The sequence below is a fragment of the Drosophila willistoni genome (genome assembly GCF_018902025.1).
Source record: "Drosophila willistoni isolate 14030-0811.24 chromosome 2L unlocalized genomic scaffold, UCI_dwil_1.1 Seg196, whole genome shotgun sequence".
NCBI lineage: Eukaryota > Metazoa > Arthropoda > Insecta > Diptera > Drosophilidae > Drosophila > Drosophila willistoni.
The window spans coordinates 4,911,175-4,931,353 of record NW_025814048.1 but is presented as its reverse complement, the minus strand read 5'-3'; the positions used below and the strand labels follow the sequence as shown (position 1 = coordinate 4,931,353).

At 32.4% G+C, this 20,179-nt stretch overlaps 1 protein-coding gene across 4 annotated transcripts; it reads left to right on the top strand.

The window, feature by feature from the left end:
* Nucleotides 1–585: 585 nt before the first annotated feature.
* On the top strand, nt 586–19,926 carry LOC6640267 (matrix metalloproteinase-14). 4 transcript variants are annotated; one of them, XR_002723958.2, is made up of 7 exons: nt 586–1,115; nt 4,852–5,064; nt 14,507–14,910; nt 14,991–15,921; nt 16,010–16,088; nt 18,672–19,031; nt 19,262–19,329. XR_002723958.2 is itself a non-coding variant. In XM_015178778.3 (6 exons), exons 2-6 carry the CDS (start codon nt 4,948–4,950, stop codon nt 19,423–19,425), a joined length of 1,695 nt encoding a protein of 564 aa, XP_015034264.1. In that variant the 5' UTR covers nt 586–1,115; nt 4,852–4,947; the 3' UTR covers nt 19,426–19,926. The 4 variants fall into 4 exon arrangements, 3 of the variants coding, with proteins under 3 accessions (XP_015034264.1, XP_002063372.1, XP_023030691.1); XM_015178778.3 differs by lacking the exon at nt 18,672–19,031 and having other exon boundaries at nt 19,262–19,926; XM_002063336.4 differs by lacking the exon at nt 18,672–19,031 and having other exon boundaries at nt 16,010–16,187; nt 19,262–19,926.
* Nucleotides 19,927–20,179: the final 253 nt, after the last annotated feature.

The following is a 20,179-nucleotide window of genomic DNA, read 5'->3' as shown; positions in this document are numbered from 1 at the left end:
CCCATTATGGGTTGTTTTTGGAAGTTCTAAGTTGATAACAATATTGCATTGGAATAATAAATAATAAGTAGAAAATTGAAATTATGAAAATAAACATTTGATTCCAAGATTTAGGTCCAGACAATTTTTTATGTTTCTTTAATAAAAATTTATTAGAATATAAAATGCGTAAAATGAAATACTCTAAAAAAAATATTAAGATAATGTGTAAAGTTCTGATAATATAATCGACTTTTGTCGATTTTCAATATATCAAATCTAAAAAAAATTATCATAAGACTGTTAAAATTTCACTCCAAGCAACTCTTTTAGAAGATCTTTGTAGATTTTGGCAAACTTGATATGCCCCAATATGAATAAATAGCCGATGGGAGGGAGACAGAGACAGAGAGAGAGAGAGAGACCCCAACTGAAGCTGTAGATGACAGTGGGGAGCTCTGTTAACATTTTTGTTTTTTTTTTCGCTCTGTTACGAGCTTTTTTTATGACAACAAAAAAAGCTTCGATCGGCAGCTCGTCATTGTCGTCGCGGTTGTCGTTTGTTTTATCTGCTGGAACTGAAGATCAGTTGAATTTTGCGCGCTGCCCAGTGCGGATGTGTTTTTTGGTTTTGATTTTGTGGTCAACATAAGGCGGCAAACGAATTCGAAATATCTGCCTTAACAAAATATAACAAGAAACAAAACAAAGGAAAAGAAAAAATAAACTATAAGTTTCAATTTAATAAATGCATTAATAATTTGTCATTAGTCAAGTAAAGCGAAAAGTGAAGAAGAGTTATGCGAATGTTTTCAGTTTTGCGGAAATGCGAAAAAAGTGACAACAATTGCAATTAAAGTGGCAGACAGAGGAGAGAAAGAAAACAAAAGGATTTGAGATACACAGATACGACACATCCACAGCTGATGAAAGCGACGCCCACACACAAACACACAAATACATAAACACAGTGAAATAAGAGAGAAAAAAATATAAAAGAAAAAAAGCTAATTAATTAATTTATCAAGTGAAGACAACAATAAGCGACAAACAACAAGAATAGTTCATTGATCTATAACTGTAAATTGTGCAGCATTTTTTTTTTGTATCTGCATCCCACATATAAAACAAAAAATGTAAGTAAAACCAAAAAAAACTTAAAGCCTTTTTGAACTTGAGTTCAATTTAAAAAAAAAAGAATTTAGGTTACGCAAAGGCAAAGTCAATAAATCATACACATAATAATCATATCTCTCTCACTCGCCTAAGGTCAAGTTCTAAACCAATAATAATTCCATTTCATTAATATATATTTACGGACAACATATTTGGTAATTCATAATCATACCAACCCAACCTGACTTATAAGTCATACAATACTTAACGACAATATCTTATCAGGCCCGTAAAAAAAATTCATGAACATGCCCAGAAAATTGATAAAGCCAAAAATGTTCACTCACACACGCAAACCAACACAAATACATCTACAGAATATTAAGTTAGGCAATATTAATAAGAATCGAAGTCGAATCGAACCGTACAGAACAAAACTGGTTGGCTAATTTTGTTTTTTTGCTGGCCAGTAACAAAAATTTCTAATGACTAATGAATCATACATATTGTTCACATTTAACCGGTTGAAATTATAAAATGTTCTAGCCTATATGACCCATAAACTGAGTGGATGAGTCTCGCAAAATTCTATTGATTTAACAGATTTTACACACATACGATAATAAGTACACTCATTGCTATGACAACTTGCTCTAGATAAGCAAAATCGGAAACGAAACCAAAAGTTGAAACCGTAACCCGTAAATAGTAGGTAAATGAAAATTGAAACGGAAACTCCCATATCCCCATATCAACCTTTTGTTAACCTTAAACTGTCATAAATGCGTTGTCGACCTTCAACCCAAGTGAAAATAATTGCCCAAAAACCACAAATAATGAAAACAAAATGAAAATAATGGGAAATGTTTTATGATATTTAAATAGAAATCAAGTGTAGGCTAAAACAAAGGAAAGTAAAATGTTATAAAATGTATAAACTGTTTTTTTTTTTGTTTAATAGACATTTTAGAGTTTTAAGCCAAATTGTTGTAAATAATCAGCAAGGTAAACACAGAAAAATTGTATCAACTCATCGCTGTCAACATAGAAATCCCCAGTTATTAGTCAGAGTCAGGAGACAGAAGATAGAGTAAACATTTACATATGTATGTATGTATGTGTGGACGCACCTAAAAAAGAAGAAAAAACTGAAAAAACACAATGAAACAACTATATATAGAGCCAAGAAGAAAGAAAGCATAGAAGAAGAGCACAAAGAGAAATAACGAAAACCGTAAAAAACCATTTCACGTTTGGGCGTTGAAAATTGCCCAGCCATACATGTCGTATACTTGATATTACTTATCGCACTTTTTTCTTGTTAGTCTTTTTATTATTATTATTATTGTTGTTTTGTCTTTTGTGCTGACGTCACAGCACTGCGACCAGCTGACAAACAGGGTGATTAAGGTAAATCTACAAAACCACAACAATAACAACAACAAAGGAGCAGCAAAAAATAAAGAAATGGCCAATTATTTGCCTCATAAACATAATACTCCAGTCATCTAATTATTATAAGATGTCATTTAGTAATCTGACATTTGTCTCGTGGCTGTCGCCCTAGGTCAACAAAAAATAAACTAAACTCAACTATTTTTAGCACACAAAACAAATATTTAGAGCACAAAATTTTGTATGTAAACCCATTTATGTACTTACCAACCATTGCTGCCAGTCTAAAATTAAAGCAATAATTGGAATCTAAATCTAGACACGAATAACATTTATAACTCACACACAAACCACATGACTTTCTTTCAACTTAATATCTGCAATCAACAAAGGCATAAACATTTTTACACCAACAAAATATCCTCGACGAATTTGTAAAATACTCTAAAGTGAAAGAAATTAAAGAGGTTTACTAAAAGCAAGTGGTATAATTGTATAGTTTAACACACTTTTCATTGCTTTTTTAATATAGACTTCTATGTCTTTGTTTCATTTAAATAAAACTCTTTAATTATCTTTGCTTGAATGTTCTACAACAGAAAGAACACGTTCAATAAGATTCCAAGTGCATTGCCAACTTCAAGAAGCTCAAATATGATTAGAGAAAGTTTATAGTTTAATCTTGTCTTTGCTAAAAATAGAATCTCAGCTATCTTAGCTCTAAGATTAAAATATATTTTTAAATGATAAACAAGGAAAATGTTTTTAAAGACAAAGTTACTAAATTTACTTAATCTTAATAGGGAACTCAAGGATTGAGTAATAGAGATCCAAAGAAAGTTACAGAATAATTAAGTAAGTTTAATTAACGAAGAAGAAACTTAAACGAACATTTTTTTTTAAACGAATGAAGTTGTAGCTTTTAGGATCAAAGAAAGACAGTTTATGAAATTTCTGTAAGGTATAGTCTAACTAGTTTCAAATAAATAAAAGGTTAACTTACTTTAAATATTTTAGAAATATTTTAAATATTTTCAGCAGTATTCTTAATTCTGGTATAGTTTAATAATATTTTACATTACTCGATCATATGCCGATCTAAGGCTGTAACATAAGGAACTTTACTCCTTAAAATATGTAATAGGTCTTTTATTATTTATATTCATTATTTTCAACAAATGTTATACATTTCGCATGTCCTGTATATAAGAAAAGTTTATTTCGAAAGTAAATGTCTATCCACAGGACATTCTAATATTTCATTCATATGTTTCAAAAAGATAACTTTTGGAAAGATTGTTGCATACTTTAGGGGCCGCTAAATCCAGCCTTTGAAAGCCCATTGACTTTTAGCATTAAAACTGAAATTATTAAAGTACAAATTGAAATTGCTTAGAACTATTTAGAAATTGTGTTCGAAGCAACTGCAAAATCAAATCAAATTATTATTTCAATGCAAAATTTTGATTGTATGTGGAGTTTAAATTATAAAATATCTAGTCTGGAGAAAGTTTAAGAAAACAATTATTTTAATTTAATTCTGAATAAAAACTTTCTTTATAATCTCGTGGCTACATGTTAACAATTTAAAGCTGACAAGACATAAGTTTTATTTACACAAAATTTAGTATTAAGTCAACATCATTTTTGAAATTGTAAACAAAGACACTATCTCTTCATGTGCTCCTTTTTTTTTGGTAATTTATGTTTATAGTTTTATTTTATTAGTACTATATAGTTATAGTATATACTTTAGTTGCTAATAAAGTGATTTGTCTAAATAAAATATAAATCTTGAAACTTTTCGGCTTGCTAAAAGCTTGAGAGATGCACTTAACCCATTTAAGTGAAGGGATAGAGTATAGAAAAAGTGAACTTAGAAACCCATTTTAATGGCACGTCATCAACATTTGCCACCGGGCAGGTAGCAGTAGTTAAGCGTCATAAACAGAGCCTGCCAAGAGACACGAAGCTCTATATATATACAGACCTGTATAGTGCTATATATATGTATGTATAGGATTACTACTACTATTTTTACTACTACTACAGCTGGCTGGTAGTACGTTTATATATTACGCCTTAAGTTGTTGCTGTTTGCACTTCCGTTGGCCGTTTGGTCAGAATGTGTGCCATATGCAATTCATTGTAGCCGTTTCAACCTGTTGGAAATGACTTCCGTTCGCCCTTTTAAACTTGTACTTGGCCTGGTCTGGTTGGGTCGGTTCTTTTCTCTTGTCTACTATTACGGGTTACATTTCACGTTTACGGTTTACGGGTCCGGAGTGGCTTAGATTTATGAAATATTAATTGACCTTTTTTCACATGTTTTTTTTTGTTCTCTTTTTCTTCTTTTTGCAGTGATAGAAAGTTCAAAGTGCGCTCCAAGCAAGTGGAACTTTTTTTTTGATACAACTTACATACCTATATACATACATATATATAGAAAGCAACAACATGTCAACATCAACGTCAACCACCTGCCAAAGTTCAGTGTTCATAGTTTTAGGCACCCTGTTTTCCATATTGGCAGCAAGTCAAACGGCACCCGTTTCCACCACAACACAGGCAGAGGTAAGTGTCATTGTCATTGTTGTAATATCTTTTATGTACGCAAAGGAAATGCATTTTTTGCAAATAAACACGAAATATTAAATAAAGGGCTTCCGACCCAGCCCCTCCAATTAGTTACACAAAAAAAATAAAAATAAAAACCTCAGTGTAAAAACAAAGTCAAATGATTCATTTTTCGTTTCATGATAAGCGTTCAGAGTGTGTGTGTGTGGAGGAGTTCAGAGGGAATCTGAGGTGACAGTTAAATGCTTTTTGTTTAGTATATACTTATTTGTTAAATTTTATTACTTTACTTCCGATTTGCATGACGAACATATGTACGTATGTTGATTATACCTAAATTATAGTTAATTTTACTTAAATGCAACAGGCGACTACCAACGAATTGCATGTCACCAAAATACAACGAAAACCGAGAGAAAATATAAATTACTTTAATAAAATTATTCCGGGCACACGGTTGGCTGGCCTTAGCCTTTGGTTTTAGCTCTCATGCATGCAATTTTAATATATACATATATACATATATATTTATTTGTAGAGTTTATAATTGCAATTGCAAATTGATTAAAGATCTCTACTATCGATCTGGCTTGCTCATGACATTGTCTAGAACTTGCTCAATGACCAATTGGGATGCATATGCCTGAGAATATCCCATTATAATATCAGTTTTTTAAAAGTATTGTGATCATTAGCAAATGAAATATTAGAAAAATTAGTTTTCTTTCCTGTCATAGATCCGCTACTTATTGTAATTGTTATCGATCTTATCGATAACATATCTCAAATAACTGCACAGGGCTGTTCCAATTCAGCATGTTCCTTTTTCCTATGTTAAAACTGACCACTCGCTCTTTATTGATTGTGATTTCATAGCTTGGTTTTTCCTCCAGTTCTTGACGCTTAAGTTAAACAAACAGATTAGATATGAACTCGCATTGGTATTCAACATATTAAATGGGGGAAAAACCCATGAAAGCTATATTAAAAGTCTTTTCTTGTGTCGGAATTTCAAAAATTAAAATGTCCATTTGAGTTTTGTATGTGTTTATGGTGTCAATTTTATACTAATCATGAAAAATTTGATGGCAAAGCTGAAGAATATGAGTATTTAATGGAAGAAACATATTTATAATGGGGAAAAACAACTAACTGGCTATATAATCGTTTGAATTTATATTTTTGTTACTGTTTTCACTCTAACAAAATCATTTTTACTAGCTTTCAGATGTTATAAATGGAGTTTTTAGTTCTAAAGCCCAAGATTTAAAGTCACACCCTTTTATCAGACAATTTCTAAACTGCACTACAATAAAACGAAATATCTAAACTGCTTAAAAGGCGTATAGGGACCATAAGAAAAGATAAGTAAAAGACAGGGTTTAGTTAAAACAAAGGTTCTACAGCTTTGTCAAACTATCAAGTCTATAATTTTTTATAAATTTAACAGAAGCCAAGTACAAAATTGATTATTTATAAACAGGTGTAATCCAACAAATTAATTGCCAATAACACGTAGTAAACTACCTTTTGATCCTATCTAATTTTATTTATCTTGGCCTTTTATTAAGAATAAAGATGAGTAGAAATAGCCTCAAGCTGTGAAGTCAATGTTATGAAAAATATTAGCCCCAAAACCAAACACGATTATTTGCTTGACTCTGGCAATAATTAATCTCAGTGGCAAGTAGTATAGCATTAGATTATTGTTAATTGTTTTATAAATAGTTGAATCCTGTTTAATTCATGTCATGATTTTCTCTATCTATCGATTTAATTGAGTATTATAATGCAGCTTCTCTCACAAACAAACAAAAAATGAACAACGTTCGCCTAAAAGCAAAGTGCAATCATTCAATAACAACTTGCATAAATCAAGAAAAAAAAAAAACTAAATGAAAGAGATAAATATTATGTATAAAGGGGGAAAGAATAGCTGGGAGCACGGGGTCAAAAGGGGGCAGGAATAAAATTAATGTCAATCAACAATTTTAACCCATTAAATGAGTCTATAACTTCGACTACGAAGTTCGTAAGCCGGGCTTTTGACTTGATTCGATTGGAATGGGGGCTGTGTCATTGTTTTATGTTTACATTATTGTTGCTGTCTGTCATCGTGATGATCATGATGTTGTTGTTGATGATGATGATGTAGCTGACGATGACGATTAGTTGAACGTGTGCCGAGACACTTAACTTCCTGATTGACCATTTACATTTAGAAAACTGAGGCCCAAAATGAGTGAAATGTAACAAATAAAACCGATTTGAAATTGATGCCGAAATTGAGAACTTATTCCCCCTCCACCAACGCCGAACACTCCCTTGCCTTTACTCTCTTTATATATCTTACTGTCCACCATTACGCATGAGCGCGTGCTTAACATTTGTTTGCCGATTTATACGAATTTACGTAATTTTATTTAAGTTTTTTTTTGTTGTTTTTGTTGTTGTTCTGTTGATTTGATTAACTAATTGATATGTTGAATGCATAGCCAATAACTTGGCTCGTTGTCGTTCTAAAACTAGCTAAAAGGCGACAACGACGACCGAGAGACGGAGACAGAGACGGAGACAGAGACGGAGACGTCGACTTGGACGTGGCTCCCCATAATTGTCTCGTTGGCCCCCAATGTCACCAGAGAGACTCCTCACTTCAGTTGTTCTTTTCCGCAATTGCTTTTTGAGTTCTCTGTGTGTGTGTGTGTTTGTGTGTGTTCTATGACTATATGGGATTCGTTTTTTTATTTTTCAAATGCAAATTCTAAGACCACACCAAAGAAGAGTGAGAAAAAGTGAATAAGTAAAGTGAATGGGGAATCGTGGAGTCGCCTAAACACGATTAATTTTAAATTTGATAAAAATCTAATGCACACACACACAATTTGTTAGTAATTGTCACACTTTATATTGGCAGTTGACTCATATTTTAGCACTTTACATTTTACACTAAACGCAAATAAGAAAATTAACGGCAAGACTTCCGGACAGTGAGACGGAATACAGATTCTTAATAAAGGAAAATTTTAATTGATTTCAATTGAGATAAAATGTATAGGAGAACTACCAAACATTATATGTACCTTTGGCCTTAGACAGCTTTTACAACGAATAGATTCCCTAGATTATATATTAACTTTTGTATTGGTTCAGAATTCCTAAAACAAGTAGAACCGAACTTACGGAATCGGTAAACAACTTTATTACACAGAAACTTGTTTAGAATTCAAATTTTAGGATACTTTTATAAGTCATTTATTCATTATACAAATTAAACAAATTAGAGAAGATTCAATAAAGAAATTTACCACAAAAAATTTCCAATGCATCTCAATATGTGGAAATATGGAGATTCCTTAATGGAATTGAAGCCAAAGTCTCATAAGTGTGGAAATACTTCAAAAGATTATCCAACAAGAGATAATTTTACTTAAATGAAATCATATTAAAATGTTATTAATTTAAAACTTTTCTGTACATTTAATGAGAATTTTGCATCTAATAACTTTAAAAAACATTTGAAAATATGTTGATGCCCCCGTAGAGATTAACTATTGTCTTTGAAAAGCACTAAAAATTTTCCAATTAGGTTATTAAATAATATTTTCAAAAAAGACATAAGAAATACCCCGTTTTTAAGCTAAATTCTTATTTGGAAGAACAAGTTTAAGTTGTCATTATTAAACCCAATAAGCATTTTGATACATTTACTATATTTTTTGAATACACAAATTTTCTTAAAAGTATAAGAAAGCAATTATTGGCTTTAGTTCTCATATTAAGAGCTATAAAAATGGCTTTAAAATTATATTCACAACTCACAATATATTAACCAACTTTGACACTAACTTAGACATAAACTAAGCCAAGAATATACATTTTCAACCATTACAAAAAGGCAATTACCTTAAAAAATGTAAAACATTCAACATTTTATCGATTTTCGATAGTTGATTGTCCGATTTGTTTTGGCTGTTCTGCCCCAGTGTTGCGGTCTAGCATCATAATCAAACTGTCAAAAAGGTTAATTACATACATTCATTGAAATGAGCTCAGAGCTTGGGGTCTGAGGTCTGGAGAGTCAGCGTCATCGGTACGCGTAATTAAAGGCCGCCGGGTTCCACAGTGTAACCTCCCCCTCCTGACTACCATACCCTGTTCCTGGAACCAAAAATAACCAACCACAACTGGGGAAAACGAAAACAAAACAAAAGAAAAGAGCAAAGTCTAAGAAAAGTTTTCTAAAGAAATTTTGGCTTGAGTCACGAATGAGTTTTTGTTTTATTTCTTTCTTTTTTTTTTGCTAGCTAGCAAACTAATCAATATCAACTTATGTTTGCCCATGTACACACACTTGGCCAAGTTTGATTGATTTGGCTTAACTGAAATTTGCGTGCGACCTTCAATAGAAGGTGGCTAGAGACCTTGCCTGCTTAACAAACAAATGATACTTTTTTTTCATTGTTGTGCTTTCGCCTTTTGCCTTTTTTGTTTACATCGGCAACAACATCCTTTTTAAGCCCGTTTTAAGGTCACAGCGAAACTCCTTTTCATTATTGTTGTTTGCCATTTTAGCGTTTGCATAAAACACTTTTTTTTGTTTTCTTTTTTTTTTTATTTTATGTTATCTTAGCATCTGACGCTTATTTATCGCCAACGTGGCACAAACAAAAAGTAAAAACTAAATGTGTGGCATGGAGCAGGTAGTCACGGGGCTAACACAGACAATGTGAGACACCTTCCACTTCTTAGTCAGTTGAAAGGGGAAATGTCAAATATTTTATTGGAATTTCCGTTCTTACACATACATACACAACATGTATGTAGTCAGTTTTACCCACCAACTATTTGGATTTTCCTGCAATGCGCTGATTTTAATACGAACATCAAATATTAACGTGAAATTGGAAAACTTGTGGAGGCATTCAATTCTTGGAATTAGAAACTTGTCAGCCAGTTCTTAAAATGGATAAAGTTGGCATCAGTTTATGGTCAAAAAGACTCTTAAGGAAAGAAGCTTAAAATGTTCAATACAGGCGAAAGAAAGATTGATAATAAGAATAGGGAAAAATTCCCAAAATCCTTAACTCCCAACAAGACAAGCGATTTTCCTGATGATTTAATTTATTTATTTTCATAAATTCAACCGTTACACGAAATGTCCTGTTCCTTGTATTATAGTTTTGCGTTTCTGGACACTATAAAATAACTTTTGCATAGATTTTAATTGGGCAGTAAATTTATATATTTTTAGTGGCAACCATGGTCATATGCCATTTTCTTATACCTACATAAATTTAAGTACATATTTTCTTCTTTTATTTTTGCTAAAAATATTTAGAAATGTTTTTTTTTTATGGTTTGGTCTTGAAGCTATTACAAATTACTTCTAACTAATTTTTGTACTTTTAAGGAATAATGTTCTGATATGACTTTTGGAAATTTAAACAAATGTTTCTTCAAGTGAATTCAAATTTTAATATTTACATTTCGTTATCAAACTTCTTATTAACAAAGGAAAACTTAATTTTCTTTTGATTGAGAGAAGACAATTTAAATTTTCGGGAACATTTTTTGCCCGAAGAAAAATTTTGAGTAGATATTGTCCAGATGAAAAATGTGTTAACGTTAGTGAAAAGTTAAAAAATATGTTATTAATTCATTGACATTTAAAAATCGTTGACTATTGAAGATAAATTTTAATCCATAAAGAGAAGTTTCCAACAAATCATTTAGGTGTAGTTTATATCGTTCCATCTTCTTTCTGGGAAAGTTCTAAAAGACTCATAATAACACATGTGGTGACCCCGACGACCAATAAAAACTTGTGATAGCAAATCTAATGCCTTTTTGAAATATAATTTTGGACGATTTAAATCAACTAACTTAATGACTTAAATCTACATTAGATCTCTAAAAATTTCAATACTTTGCTTAAAATTTTTATTTTCCCATCCACTATTGATGTTTTAATGTTAAATTCTTTAAATTTAATTAACTTGGCATTTGCCATAAACCGGCAATTAGATATTATACAACATTAATTGGCCTAGTTTCAATTTAGTTTTTTTTTTTTTACTATTTCTGTTTTAGTTTTCTTTCTCTCTATGTATTTTCTTTACGTTATACAAACCCAGTTGGTGCGTCAAAAGAAATTATGCCGCCAAATGAGGCGCCTGCGCTTCGATTTGGAGTTGGAGGCGGTGGGAGGGAAGGTAGAGCTAGAGTTGCCTAGTGGCACCTTGTGGTCGTTTTTCGCATTTTGAATGATGTAATCATAAAGTGAAATAGCAAATAAGCAAACAAGTTAGGCTTGTTTGCCTTAGGCTAGATCTCTCACTCTCTCAACTGGGAGGAGGGGAAGGATGATGGTGGTAGCACACGGTGGAATTGTAAATTGCATGTTTGTCTAGCCGAAAACGAACTTTGTTTTACGTTTTAGTTTTGTTTGCCTTTAATTGTCGCAGACTAAACAGATATTAAATTATGCACGTGTACTGCATTAACTAAAAGATAGTGAGTCCAAAAGAGAGAGAGAGAGAGAGAAAACTAGAGGGAAAGTCTAGGGCATTGACCTTTCATTGACCCAAATAGTCTCGCAACGAAATGTAAACTTAAATGCCCATACACAACCCCTCCGTAAAGAAAAAGAAAGAAAAGGAAAACTGTTTGGCTCAGGAATTGTATGTAAATTGTACGGCATACTCTCACTCACACAATTTTCTCATCAATTTCCGTTTATATACTACATTTATACGAGTCAAGTATTTGGTTTTGTTGCCCTTTCTTTCATTATTTATAATTTATGCATGTCCTGGTCTGGTTTCTGACCGGAAATAGACAAGGCAAAACACGCCAGTATCCAAAGAAAGTTCATTGACTTAAGAAAGTACAAAAGAAGAATGTTTCTTTTTGCCTTTGAAGGTTGTGTCCTAGTGTATAAGAATGTGACCATGTGTGTGTGTGTGTGTGTGCATAGCATACTTTCCAGTGCACAGACATTTCTTTTCATAACTCAACTAGGCAAAGAGGTCAAAATGCATTGAAAATTCTGTGTCAATGTCCCAACAATATCAACAGCAATATTCAACATTTCCCTTAGGCGGCATTTTGCCAATAATTTGCCAATTTCTAGTCATGTTATATTCTATTGCAAACGAAACAAATTAAATTACAGACTCTCTGACACTCTCTGAGTGTCCTAAACCTCATTTCCGTTTTCAATTTCCGTCAATTGTGACGCATTTTATGCCATATCTTTGTGGCTAACTTAAATGACTCAAAAGTGTTATCGATATTGACATATACAATATCTACCTATATCTTATCAGTGTAACACTAAGATTATGCCAGACAATGCAGCCAATTGACAAGGTTTGTTGCCAGTTACCATGGTCAGACTTTGATATGACTTTAAGTTAAGTTATAGAATGAAACCTGTTTTTCAATTTGTTTTCTAATCATCAATTGGGTCGACAGTAGAATGCCCGCTGGGGGGCATTTGTCATGTTTCCCACACCCAATGCAAACTAATTGCAAAATGCAATAATAATTATGTTAATTGCATAAGTTTATCATACTAGAACTAAGCGTTATGAAGGTCGTACAAATGAAGATGAGTCAACCATGCATTAAACTCAACATAACGAAAAGAAAATGTTAAGATTATATAATTATTTATTGCATTTTTGTTTGATAAACAAAGGGTCAGAGACCTGACCCAATATACAAAGTCTTCTTCTCCTCCATGCGTTGCTTCATTCTGTCAGCTGTTCACCTTTTTTTTGTTGTTGGATTTTGGTTTTTGCAAGAAAAACAGAAGTGGAAGATTATAAAACAGCCCAAGTAGCTGCCGCGCCTTGAATACCTGATGTTTACTTCCTCAGAAAAATCGTATAAATAAAAAATTTTAACAGTCAGCTGGCAATATGCAAAAAAAATTCTATAAAAAATCTTAAATGTGCCATACATACTTAAAAAAAAAAAAAAATCACACCAAAACTCATGCCGAAACACATACTGGAACATGTCTTACATTCTAATTGGGGGAGAGAGCAACAAAATAAATATATACATAATACGTTTAGTGAATAAATTTAATGTGCTGTGTGAGTGGTGTTTTTTTTTTCGTTAATTTATTATTTAACTTGTAATTGCAAATGCCGTTGTAATTGGTGAATTGATTTTACAATTTGCAATACCGTAAGACAACCTTGCATTGTTTTAGTCGCTTGCACTTCCCGAATCAATACGAATTCAATGTATTTTCTTTCGCCCTCCCCTCTCAATGCTAGTTAGAACAATTTAATTAAGTTTAACTAACACCTATCCTAACTTGGTTTTAATTGGCAATGCTTCCTTAACTGTGCAACACAGTTTTAAGATCAATTTAGACGTTCACCCGTTTGAGTGGGTATTCTAAGTAGTTTAAAATGTTTATTGAAATAAAATATGAAGATTTTTCTATACTAAAAATATATTGAAATTATAAGTCCATTTAAATTTGTAAGACGTGGCTATTCGCTTTGAAAGGAATGCAAAATTCTGATTGCTTTCTTCAGTAAGATGAAGATTTATTATAGATTATTTTTACTATATTCTATATATTTACTATATTGGTAAGAAATTTTTACATCAAAAACTATCTACGTTTTAATTGACTTCTTAAAATTTGGTTTTAATATTATTCATGAGTTGTTATTTAAAAAAAAATTCGATTAGTTTCTGCTCAGGCATAAAACTTTGGGGTTTAAACTAATGTAAGACTTAAATTTGAATTTTTTTTTTTCAATACGATTTTTCCTAACCCATTTTGGACCACTGTTCGACTTTTCGAACAGCAAGTTTTGTATGTTTTCAAAGATTCTGTATTTTATTTGACTATATTTCAGTTCCTAGTTCCACAAAAATTACATTGTTTTATCCCAAACTAAAACAGGCAGAATGTTTTATTTTTAAAAAAAGTCATTTTGCAACTTAAAATCAGCCCGGACCAAAATGGGTTAACATCACTTTCGAAATTGTTTAAAAATTCGAAATTTAAAACATGATTGAAAAGTTAGTATCTGTTTTTTGGTCGACATTTTGGGAGAAAGTTGTAGTACTTAACACTTTTATGATTCATGCGATTCGGGCCCTTGCATTTACCAAAAAGCTATCCCATTTTTCCATTAATATTATCAGAATCTGTTCCTTACATTCTCTACTTCAGGGTCCCATATCGTATGTTTAAATTCAAATTCACTAGAATATGCACATAAATTTATAAGCTCTTAAAAATCTACTACTCGGAAACTATAATGATCAATTATAAGTAGTAGCCAGTTAGTGCGAAAATGAGTCCCACTTTTTTTCTAGACTTTAAATTCATCTTGAATGACTCATAATCCACTATGCAAATGTGTCATACTAAACATTGTCTCGTTTTGTCTTTTTCCAGATCTATCTCTCACAATTCGGCTATTTACCCGCCTCGGCTCGCAATCCGGAGAGCAGTGGACTGCAGGATAAACAAACATGGGTCAGTGCCATCGAGGAGTTTCAAAGTTTTGCCGGTCTGAATATAACCGGCGAACTGGATTCGGAGACGATGAAATTGATGTCTCTGCCACGTTGTGGTGTTAGAGATCGTGTTGGTTCAGCCGATAGCCGATCGAAACGTTACGCCCTCCAAGGCAGTCGTTGGCGTGTCAAGGCTTTGACATATAAAATCTCCAAATATCCCAAGAGATTGAAGCGTGCCGATGTTGATGCTGAAATTGGTCGTGCCTTCGCCGTCTGGAGTTTGGATACCGATTTGACTTTCACTCGCAAAACTTCGGGACCAGTTCATATTGAAATCAAGTAGGTTAAATTAGTCTAAATGGACCTTAATTGAGGGGTTGATATCTAATTCACTTTTTTCTGTGTCATTTATTTAAAAGATTCGTTGAAGGAGAGCATGGTGATGGTGATGCATTCGATGGTCAAGGTGGAACTCTGGCTCATGCCTTCTTCCCTGTTTTTGGCGGCGATGCTCATTTTGATGATGCTGAATTGTGGACAATTGGTTCATCGCGTGGCACAAATCTCTTTCAGGTGGCTGCCCATGAGTTCGGTCACTCGTTGGGTCTCTCCCATTCGGATCAGAGTTCAGCATTGATGGCACCATTCTATCGTGGCTATGAGCCTGTATTTAAGCTCGATGATGATGATAAGGCGGCCATACAATCCCTCTATGGCAGAAAGACCACCAATACCAATCAGTATACTCCAACATTTAACTCACCGCCCAGTACACAGAGGCCAACATCGTTTACACCACCCCGAACGCCCCTGGATGATTCCATTTGCAAGGATTCCAAAATCGACACAATCTTCAATTCAGCTCACGGAGATACATATGCCTTCAAGGGTGATAAGTTCTATAAGTTGACCACAGATGCCGTCGAGGAGGGTTATCCACAACTGATCTCCAAGGGTTGGCCCGGTTTGCCAAGCAATATCGATGCCGCATTCACCTATAAGAATGGCAAAACATATTTCTTCAAGGGCACACAATATTGGCGCTACATGGGCAGTCAAATGGATGGTGTTTATCCCAAGGAAATTAGCGAAGGATTCACTGGTATACCCGATCATCTGGATGCCGCAATGGTTTGGGGTGGAAATGGCAAAATCTATTTCTTCAAGGGTAGCAAATTCTGGCGTTTCGATCCGGCCAAGAGGCCACCGGTTAAGGCTAGCTATCCCAAGCCAATTTCAAATTGGGAAGGTGTACCAAATAATTTGGATGCAGCACTTAAATACACAAATGGTTATACATACTTTTTCAAGGGCGATAAATACTATCGTTTCCATGATGCTCGTTTTGCGGTAAGACTTTAAAGAAGAGAATCCAAAAAGTATTGAATAGAAATTTATGATTATTTTTCCAATTCTTTAAATTTCGCCCCCCATTCAGGTGGATACGGCCACACCTCCTTTCCCCAGACCCACTGCTCACTGGTGGTTCGGTTGCAAAAACACGCCCTCATCTACAGGTAATTTATTTGATGAAAATGATGCTGATGCTGAATCCGAGCAACGCTCACAACTTAATCTTGATAGTGATGATGATGATGATTTAGACTTGGATGCAGGTGAGTGGCATCGACTCAGCGGTAGTTTTGTTTAAAGAAAAGATAATAAAGAAAAAGCCACGTTTCTAATAAGTCGAAAAAGATCTCATGAATAATATATATGATATATGATATATATATGAGTTGTTAATTAGCTAATTGAAAAATCTATGAAACAATCGAATATGGTATGTTAAAATTAAGTTTCTCTCTAAAAAAAGTAAAAAAAAAAAAAACAACATGTGAAATGTATGTGTATGTAGCAACTTCTATTTTATGTATGTTTTGTCAAAAAGGAAAAAAAAATATACTTTTTATAATGAAAAAAAAGAAAAACAAACTAATTTCGAACGATTCTTGTCTTGTCTCTATGTATTTTTAGTCTATGTACATACAAACAAAGCTACATACAAAAAATATGTATATATTTTAAATCTATTTTTTGATACAGTTCTAATCTTTTCGTTTTATTTTCTTGTGGTGTTTTACTTTAGTTTTGTTGAAGAATGTGTAGTACATATAGAAAATGTTATGGAAAAAAAAAACTATTACTCTCTAAAAATCTAATAAACTTTAACTTTATATTCTTGAAAAAAAAATTCTAAAAATTTTAAACAAACTTTTTCTTTGTAAGCTAACTTTATATAACTTTGTATAAAAGAACTGACTAACTTGATATTTTGACTAACAATTCGTGGAATTTTGCTATTTCAATTAACAACTCGTGCAATTTTGCTATTTCAACTAACTTTACCTAAACATTTACAATTAAAGTTCTTCCTTTATCAAATCTCTAACTAACTACAAAACTAACCAATTTTAGTAATTTTCCATAATCGTACAACTAATTACAATGGCAATGGAAGTGATAATCAGACAAAAACATTCATCATGACTGTTCATAAATGTGAATTTAAAATGTCATTTGATGGACTAATATTGCTATACGTTTTCCTATTACTTAATACTAACAAACTCAATTTAGCATACCATGTAAAATATTTTTATATATACATATATTATATATATGAATCAACGATAATTCCAATGATATTTTGCTTACAGTCCTAAAACAAACAAACAAAAAAAAAAACAAGAAAAGAAACAAACTACTGGTCAGTCGGTCGCACTAATCACAGACGCTCCAAGTTAAATCAACAGAAACCAATTATTATTATCTTACAAATTAGTTTAAGAGCTTTTAAAACAACAAATTGCACTTTTCTCACTAGCATGTGCCTGGTAAACTAACTAACTAAAGTAGTTAATCTAATATATTTTTTTAAAAAAGTAGCCACACGACGTTACTAAACAATAATACTAAACAAAAACTAAACACTTTCCAACACTATATATTGTTAAACACCACACCACAGCGTAGCAATCCCAAAATTTCAAGATCTAAGTAGTTTACTAAGTCTCTATCTATATAAATATATCTATATGTAATTTTCACACACCTCTTTATATATATAAAACTCAAAAACTCTTTACTATGTAGTTTATCCAAAAACAAAAACTATAACATTTTCCAACACTTTTTGCGTAAAAAGTAGTATTGTAAGTGAAATTGCAACAAATCCCGTTTCCGTTTCCCGTTATTTTGGCACAACCTTCTGGCACAAATAAATCAACTGGCTAAGGCTTCTCTTTCGACCCCCAAAAAACCTCCCAAGCTCCCTTCTAAGACCCTAGAAAACAAAAACAAAAAAAATATATGGCAATCACACTTCTATCACCCCCCTGACACTGACCCCATCCCCCCACCCACTCACTGCATGTAATTACTGGCAAAACTAATCTAAATCTAGCAACAAATAAAAAACAGAAAACCCAAAAGAAACAAAGTAAATGGATTTTACACCTTGCATGGATACAAGATACAGTTACAGATACCGTTATGACCCACTTAACACCGCATGCACATGCACAAACAAAAAAACACTCACACAGTCACTCACCTGCATACACACTATTAACCGTTATAAAAATTTGCATTTGCAACGAGCCGACAACAACAGAACAAAAAATACACAAGAAACATTCCCAAAAAAAAAACATTTAATATTTCTTGCAGGCTTCAAGCGACGCGGATAAAACAAAAAGAAAAGAAAATATGTACAAAGAAATAAAAATTTATAACAAAATAACCAATCGAAAACACAGCAACAACAACATCATCAACAACTACAACAACAACCAAAACCATCATCACACAATTGAAAGACACGAATGAAATAAAAAGCTTTTTGTGTGCTCCGCCGCTTATCCTTCATCTTCTGCTGCTTCTTCTCCTACTTTCCCCCAAACTTCCTTTCTGCTGCTTCTTCTATCTAGCAAACTATTCGATCATGTTCATACTTGTAGAGCAAATGCAAAACACCAAGCACTTTTCCCCTTATCTTTCCTTTCGCTCATCATTTAAGATTTTTTTGTTTGCCCTAATTTCGTATCAAAAATGTTAAATTTGATTTTTGATTTTATTTTCGGTGGTTCTATATATAGTGCCACAAAGTCCAACCACTAGCACCACAAATCGGGGTATACTGCCCGGCTGGATGTGGGGCCTGACAAACAGATTCTTTTAAGTTATCCATACATAATAAATACCCAATCAACATTCTCCTGTGAGTGATCTCCTCCTCAGTTTAAAGCCACAAACAAACAAAGAAAAATGCATACAAATAAAAAAAAAAAGAAAACAAAACGAAAATGCCTCAAATAAGAACCAAGCTAAAGGCTACGCCACGCCCACGCCTACGCCCAAGCTGCTGCCGCATTACGCCACAAAATAACAGAAACCGAAACCGAACTAAACTCGAAATTTCGAGCTCGAAAAAGCATTTTGCGCACAAAGTGATGAGAGTATGTTATATCAATTATTATTATTTCTTTAATTTTAATTAAATTTAAGTTGAAATTCTTTTAAAATCGTTTTTTTTACCTCTTTTTGAGACACAACTTCTTCACCTAAAAACAATATCTTACAATTAGCTTAATTATTAGATACTTGGCACTTAAACTATTGATAGAAAAAAAAAACGTTATTTAATATTAATGTTAATTTGATTTATTTTGTTGTGTCCTTCCTTTAGCTGTTGGCGATCATCAATCCAATGATGAACCGGAAACCGCTGAGCGTGCAGGAACATCGGGTGCCACGACCTTGAGCAAATCCTCGATGGGCGGCAAATCAGCTGCCTCCGTGTTATTCAGCACTTTCCTGCTCTGTTGCATAACCAAGTTCATTGTTAGCTAAGCAAAAACACAAAAAAAAAACCAAGAAAAGTTGACTATAAAATATAGAAATATGTGTGTATGACTAGGAGCCAAATACATTCAATAACATCAACAACAACAACTCAAGTAAAGTTTTTAAAATTTTACGAGCACGTTGCAAGAAAACTAAAAAAAATATCAATAAAACAAAACTAAATGCCTTTAAAACCATTGGATCGAATATTAAAACAAAAAATTGCGATGAAAATCAGGTGCCTTATAATGTAAACTAATTAACTTTTGCTGTTGTGTACATAAAGATAAAAAAAAAACTTAAACGAAAGTCAAAATAGTTATTAACATTCCGCCTTAATAGACAAAAAAAAAAAACAAAAAAAAAAATGAAACACATAAGTCACATATCATACAATATAGCAAAGGAAAAAAATTTTTAATAATTTTAATGACAATTTTTGCGATATTAAATTTTACGAGCCATATGTATAATATGAACGAACACAAAATGGAGAAAAAAAAAAACAAACATAAAACATGAAAACTATTAATTTTATACTTATTTAAGACAGTTTGTTGTTTTTAGTATGTGTATGTTTTTACTTAAATTTAACTATCAACAAGTGACTTGACCATTTTTTAAATTCTAGATGAAAAAACAAACAATTTGCCTAATTAATAAAAAAAAAAAAAAACAAAAAACATACGTGAAACTTTTAAAATCTAAGTGAGATAAATATAGATAAGCAATTATTGTTCGGATTTAATATTTAAAACCG